At 35.1% G+C, this 7,500-nt stretch overlaps 1 protein-coding gene across 2 annotated transcripts in view; it reads left to right on the top strand.

The window, feature by feature from the left end:
* Nucleotides 1–7,500, top strand: part of grk5l (G protein-coupled receptor kinase 5 like) — a 58,647-nt gene that overhangs the window by 31,967 nt on the left and 19,180 nt on the right. For both annotated transcript variants that reach the window (XM_034307005.2, XM_053235990.1), the window contains 2 exons: nucleotides 4,932–5,027; nucleotides 6,567–6,679. In XM_034307005.2, the coding sequence (XP_034162896.1) occupies nucleotides 4,932–5,027; nucleotides 6,567–6,679 (209 nt within the window). The remainder of the gene's footprint in view (nucleotides 1–4,931; nucleotides 5,028–6,566; nucleotides 6,680–7,500) is intronic.

The raw sequence follows: 7,500 nt of genomic DNA, 5'->3' as shown, positions 1-7,500 counted from the left end.
TAAAAAATAAAATTAATTAATAAATTAATATTTTAAAATATAAATTAATTAAATAATTATATATATATTTTTTAAATTGAATTAGATTATTATTATTAGTAGTAAACACTGAATTAATTCTATATTTAAATTTCATGACTTTTTTTGTAAATAAAAAGCGACAGTGATTATAGAAATTAGTCAAATAAATAAAATATATATTTTTTAAATTTATTTATATATGTATTTTATGTATTTTAAGGCTGATCTACAAATTTCCAACAGGGTTACCTTTGTGTTTCTGAAAGAAAATAAAAAAACATAATTAAATTTACCAGATTAAAGTGAAAGTGAAAAGTTTTGGCGCTGTTACAAAAGTTTTGGCGCCCTCACTCTAACACACTAATATTGTGATAATAATATCATAAACCGTGAGTTACACTGAGGGGAAAAATCAATACTGAGACATGTTTAACTGTGGGCAGTGTGAACTTTTGACATCACACACACACTCACTCACACACACACGCACACACACACACCACATGTTTGGTGTGACTCATGCCGTGGTTGGGATTCTTGGATGAGATCCTGACGCATTTTGTTACAGATGACAATGAAATGATCTCACACACACACACACACACACACACACACACACACAGAGAGAGTTTGCCAAGAGTAAATGCCGTTCAGGAGCACCCGCTTTGTAACAGACTTTGTCCCCTTCTCATAGTGTGTGTGTGTGTGTGTGTGTGTGTGTGTGTGTATGTGTGTAATGTTGACTTTCCAGGAGGAGCTTATTGCGGTTTGTGCCGCTGTGATGTTACTAATAAAGATGAAAGATGAGGTGGATTAGTGGAGGTTCCCGCTGTACGTCACTGAGCGAGGAGAATCTCACACACACACACACACACACACACACACACTGTGGGCAGAAAATGAAAAATTAAAATAAAAAATTAACCCCTTAGGTCCCTGCATTTAGTCTACATAACTAAATTTTTCAGGATGACTACACAATTTCTTTTAACCGTTAAAAATACTATTTATATATTAATATATTTATTATATTTATAATATATTATATTTATAGTATATTAGTATATTAGCATGGTTATTTTATATAAATATATTAGAATATTTATAGTATATTATAGTACATTTATAGTATAAAAGTGTAAAAGTACAAAAAACTTAAATTAAAATTAAAATTTCTTTTAACTGTTATTAGTTAAAATGAGTAATTAGTTAATATTAGTAAGTTTATAGTAACTTTATATATTCATAATATATTTATAGTATATTAGTATGTTTATATTATGTTAGTGTGTTTATATTATATAAGTATATTAGATTATTTAAAGTAAATTTAGAGTAATTTAGTATATTAGTATGTTTACTATATTATAGTATATTTATAGTGTATTAGTAATTATTTAAAATGTCATGCTTATTCCACTTTATTTGCACTCAATTAAAATAAATATTATATTTAATCTTGAGGGAAAAATCATCCAATGTTCCAGAGATGGATGCAGTTAAATAAAATGTAAAATATTAATTTATTTCATTTATTTGTACAACAGAAAACCAAATAAATTTAAAAGTAATTAAAATTAAATACATTTAAAAAGTACAAAAAATTAAAGTTCTGTTTGTTTATAGGAAGGCAGAGTAAATATGAATTTCATTCATTTAATTAATTTAATTGTATAACAGTAAAATATTATTTTATTTTTTAAAATATTATTATTATTTTTATTTTTAGTTTGTTTGTAAACAAAATGTAAGTAAAAAAACATTTAAAGAATTTAGAAAGAAATTTGATTAGACTAGATTAAATATTCTAATGATTAGGTTACATGTTAGATGTTTTGATCTTATGCTATTAATTTAATTTAAAACATTATCATATTAACATTATTAAAAATTTAGGTTCATATGCAGTAAAGTTTCACTATGTTGTAAAAATATAATTTTTGGTTATTATTTTAATGAAATGCAAAGTAAACATTTTTTTAAAAAAAGACTGCTGTATAGTTAACTTTTATGTAACTCATGCCAATTTTCTGAGTTGTTGGTATTGAGAAAGAAAAGTTGCTTAGCGGTAGCATGCGGACGGCGTGGACAGCGTGTCACTTCCTGTTCAAGGCCGTTTCATAAGCAAAGCAGTGAAATATGATCGTGTGTGTGTGTGTGTGTGTGTGTGACTGTGGTGTCATTTGCATGTTGTGTGTATGTTCTATATTAATACACACAGTTGGAAGAACAGGATAAACCTCACCGTGTCATTATGCAAAGTCCAACACGGAGATAAGCGATACAGGATACAGGAGATAAGTGCGACTTAAACTAACATAAAGACAAAATGTATAAAAATGTATAAGATTAAAAAAAGATGAAGATGTTGTAGATTGAATCTCTAGTTCAGGGTTTCCCAAAATTTTTGGGCAAACGACCCCAAATGGACATTATGAATTTCCTGCGACCCGATTTACATTTTAAAATTCCAGATGTATCATGTAGGAGTACTGTAACTAACATCTGGATATTTTATTATATCAGTAACAAACATACATGTAACATAAGTGACTAAAAACCAAAGAAATATTCCTCACACTGATTTACTGGTCTAGTGTTGTGTTCTGATGTTCTTACAGGAAAATTTGGTTTATATTTAATGCATGATTTTGCGTGCACAAGCTGCGGTAACTCGAGCGATATTATTATTCATACGTTCACTGTGTATCGTACGTACGTACATCCGGAAGATTTAACAGCAGCGTCCACTAGACGACACGTAAAGACTGTAAAATATTCAGCGATTTCACACACAGCGATGTTAAACACACTGACAAGCTCTTAAAATTTTACGCTGTCGTCGTGATTGTTGTCATGGGCTGCTTCTCAAATCAAAAACGCTGAATTTACATTCAAATTTATTTACTAATCTAGGAAATCCAGAAGGCCGGTACACAGAACAGACCATTCGATATGTTTGAATTTGACACGAGAGGTTTTTAAAATTCAAAAAAGTACATAAGTATGTGATTTGAGACAGAGTGCTAGTTTGTTTAGCAGAGGTAAATGGATGGGGAAATTTGCTATGCTAGTGCAGCGTGTAAGGATCGTGAAAAAGACTATCTATACAATGGTATTTGGACTAATTCTGTTATAGGAACAATCGTGGATTATTTTAAAATTATTAAGATAAGATAAGATGAACTTTATTGATCCCACAGTGGGGAAATTCACTTATCACAGCGGCTCACAGACAGTTAAAGTGGAAGAAGGAAAAATTAAATATGAGACAATATCAGCAAAAGTAACAACAAAAAAAGAAAACAACAACAAACTAATTACTATTTACTATTACTAATTATTATTACTAATTACTAATACTAATTATTTTTATATTTTGCCATAAATGTGTGTGATGATAGTGAGTTTATTTCAGGGACCTGATTGAAATTTATTCATGATTTTTTAAAAATGTTTTGCCATGTGCAGCTTGTCTTGTGTTTGCGTTGCTAAGGGATTAGATGGGGGCGGGGTTTATGGTGTTGCCCCAGCTTTAGTTGGGGGGGTGGGGGGGGATGACCCACTGCCCCCGCCCCCTACCCCCCCACAGAGCCGACACCTCTGGTCACACCCACAAAACTCCATAAAAGGCAATGAGAGAAGAAAATGATGACTAAACGGTGAAAGAGCATTGGCTACCACAGACACACACTAACTCTTTTATAAGGCGCCATTACTTGTGTGCTGTAACTAAACTGCTAGTCTTATTTGTCTTAATGTGTGAGATGAGTTTCACAAAATGTCCATTAAATTGCTGTATAATTGAATTAAATACGTGTTGTAAACTTGACAGTGTAATCTGTATTTAAATATAATCTGTATATAAAATCTCAGGAAGTCACCAACAATCATACGATTTAAATTAGATTTCGATTAGAGATATTAAATTATAAATTAGAATTAAATTAGATTTAAATTATTCATGTTATATGTAACTTTACACAAACTCAGGAGCAAAAAATTAGGATAGGAACATTTTTCTGAACTAACAGCATTTTCTTGAATACGATGTTTCTACGAATAATTTTTTTTTTGCATTCAGTGTGATTATACGAGGTCTTTAATATTGTGATGTATTTTAAAACTGATTATCGGGACACGCTTACTTCGCTCCGTGAATAAGAATATAAGAATAAGGCTCTGCCAGAGACTCATGTAAGAGGACGAGGGAGCTGCTGAAGTGCTTACACAGGCACACACACACACACACACACACACACAGACACACACAGACACACACTGTACGTGTCTCCTGCCAGGACCGAATGACGTACCGCATTATGTGTCCCTTCGGAAAACTCCTATCCCTCACTGTCCTGGAAATCCGCGTCAAATGGGCTACGCTCCAATCCCAATCCGGGAACATCCCTACTCTCGCTGCTAAACTTGCTCTCGAGCGTAACCAGAATTTCAGTGGAAGATTATATGTTGTCAGATTGATACTCGGGGTTGTTTTTTGTTGTTTTAGCGTCTGTGTGTTGTGGTGGTGGTTAGTGCACTGCTGTAGAACGCTTGGAATCGTTCTGAGGAGGTGCACACAGTTTTTCTTGTGAAAGCAGCTCTCTCCTCATGGGAGTGTGTGCATATTTTAGCTCTGTGCTGACGCAAGAAATGACTCTCACTCGGTTTAACTAGGGCTTACACACACACACACACACATGCACACATGCAAGGTAGCAGATGCTGAGAACATTTCCATATGGTGAATCAGATTTACTGACCAAACCCACCTGTGTTCTAGAAATAAACACACACACACAAACGGCCTCCTTTTCACAGCTTATTAATGAATGACCTAATTAGAAACAGTACTAATACTGGCCTGGTTTTCAAAACATCTCGTCTCTTTCTTTCTCTTGCTGACGCAGGTGGAGGAGGAAAGCGGAAAGGGAGGAGTAAGAAATGGAGGGAGATCCTTCGCTTCCCCCACATCAGCCAGTGCATGGAGCTGAGCAAAAACATCGGTACGGTAGCACACTATACAACGTTACACACTTTACCTTCAGCAACATTACACACTTTCCCTTCAGCAACATTATACACTTTCCCTTCAGCAACATTACACACTTTCCCTTCAGCAACATTACACACTTTACCTTCATTACTGTTACACACTTTACCTTCATTACTGTTACACACTTTACCTTCATTACTGTTACACACTTTACCTTCAGCAACATTACACACTTTACCTTCAGTACTGTTACACACTTTCCCTTCATTACAGTTACACACTTTACCTTCAGTACTGTTACACACTTTCCCTTCATTACAGTTACACACTTTACCTTCATTACTGTTACACACTTTACCTTCAGCAACATTACACACTTTCCCTTCAGCAACATTACACACTTTCCCTTCATTACTGTTACACACTTTCCCTTCATTACTGTTACACACTTTACCTTCAGCAACATTACACACTTTACCTTCAGTACTGTTACACACTTTCCCTTCATTACAGTTACACACTTTACCTTCAGTACTGTTACACACTTTCCCTTCATTACAGTTACACACTTTACCTTCATTACAGTTACACACTTTACCTTCATTACAGTTACACACTTTCCCTTCAGCAACATTACACACTTTCCCTTCAGCAACATTACACACTTTCCCTTCAGCAACATTACACACTTTCCCTTCATTACTGTTACACACTTTACCTTCAGCAACATTACACACTTTCCCTTCATTACAGTTACACACTTTACCTTCAGTACTGTTACACACTTTCCCTTCAGTACTGTTACACACTTTCCCTTCATTACAGTTACACACTTTCCCTTCATTACTGTTACACACTTTCCCTTCAGCAACATTACACACTTTCCCTTCATTACTGTTACACACTTTACCTTAAGCAACATTATACACTTTACCTTAAGCAACATTACACACTTTCCCTTCATTACTGTTACACACTTTACCTTCAGCAACATTACACACTTTACCTTCAGCAACATTACACACTTTCCTTTCATTACTGTTACACACTTTCCCTTCATTACAGTTACACACTTTACCTTCATTACAGTTACACACTTTCCCTTCATTACTGTTACACACTTTCCCTTCATTACTGTTACACACTTTCCCTTCATTACTGTTACACACCTTACCTTCAGCAACATTACACACTTTACCTTCATTACAGTTACACACTTTCCCTTCATTACTGTTACACACTTTCCCTTCATTACTGTTACACACCTTACCTTCAGCAACATTACACACTTTCCCTTCAGCAACATTACACACTTTCCCTTCAGCAAAATTACACACTTTCCCTTCATTACTGTTACACACTTTCCCTTCATTACTGTTACACACTTTCCCTTCAGCAACATTACACACTTTCCCTTCAGCAAAATTACACACTTTACCTTCATTACTGTTACATACTATTGTCAGTGACGTTAAACACTTCAGTAATGGTACGCATTACACATCAAGTCCTGTGTGTGTGTGTGTGTGTGTGTGTGTGTGTGTTTCAGAGAGGGATTACTCCAGCCTGTGTGAAAAGCAGCCCATAGGGAGACTGCTGTTTCGCCTCTACTGTGAGACCAGACCAGAGCTGCTGAGATGCATTCATCTGCTGGACGCCATGGTATATTACACACACACACACACACACACACACACACACACACACACACACACACAAACACACACACACATATGTGCTTACAAAAACTCCTCTGAATTCCCTGAAATAGAACATTCCACATAACATAAATTTATATGAGCATTTGAACTGACACACACGCAGTCCTCACGAGGCGATTTGTCACTTCCTGTCCATTATTTCCGTTAGTTATGTGCCCACCCGAAAGAGGTGGTCCTTCCTCTTATTCACATTCCAGTTCCAGGAAAAATGAAATCTCAGAGTCTGGGCAAAGCGAGGTTCGTCGCACTGGGAGCTGAGGACCTTTAGCTCTGAACTTAAGCTGAACTTTGGGGACTTAGCTTGGGCAATAAACTACAGTCTAAATTAAAAGTTTAGCCTGAAGGCTGATTCTCCAATAAAAGTGCTTCAGGTTTAGCCTTCATTTCTGTCTGACAAACAAACTCTTCAAGTTCACTTCAAGTTCAGGTCAAGAGCTCTTCACCAGCTGCCTCCGTTAACCCTTTCCTGCCCAACATACTTCAAAAACAGTACAATAAGGAAAGCGGAAAGGTTCCAGATAAGCTTTTTTGTTGTCGTTGTTGTTTATTTATTAATAAACCCTGGTAGAGTCCACCCTGACACCACTGGCTAAAATCAACCATGCGGTAATTTACATTTTATACAAAAGTCACATGGTATAAGGTCACATGGTATATATTTTTTAAACATTATAAATTGTGTTCACTAAAGCTAGCTAGCTTTATGGGTCTAAAATAAGCTAGCTAGCATTCAAAAGCCAGGTTCCAACTGTTAGTGTGTTA

The sequence above is a fragment of the Pangasianodon hypophthalmus genome, chromosome 8 (genome assembly GCF_027358585.1).
Source record: "Pangasianodon hypophthalmus isolate fPanHyp1 chromosome 8, fPanHyp1.pri, whole genome shotgun sequence".
NCBI classification, from domain to species: domain Eukaryota; kingdom Metazoa; phylum Chordata; class Actinopteri; order Siluriformes; family Pangasiidae; genus Pangasianodon; species Pangasianodon hypophthalmus.
This window is presented reverse-complemented; position numbering and strand designations above follow the sequence as displayed.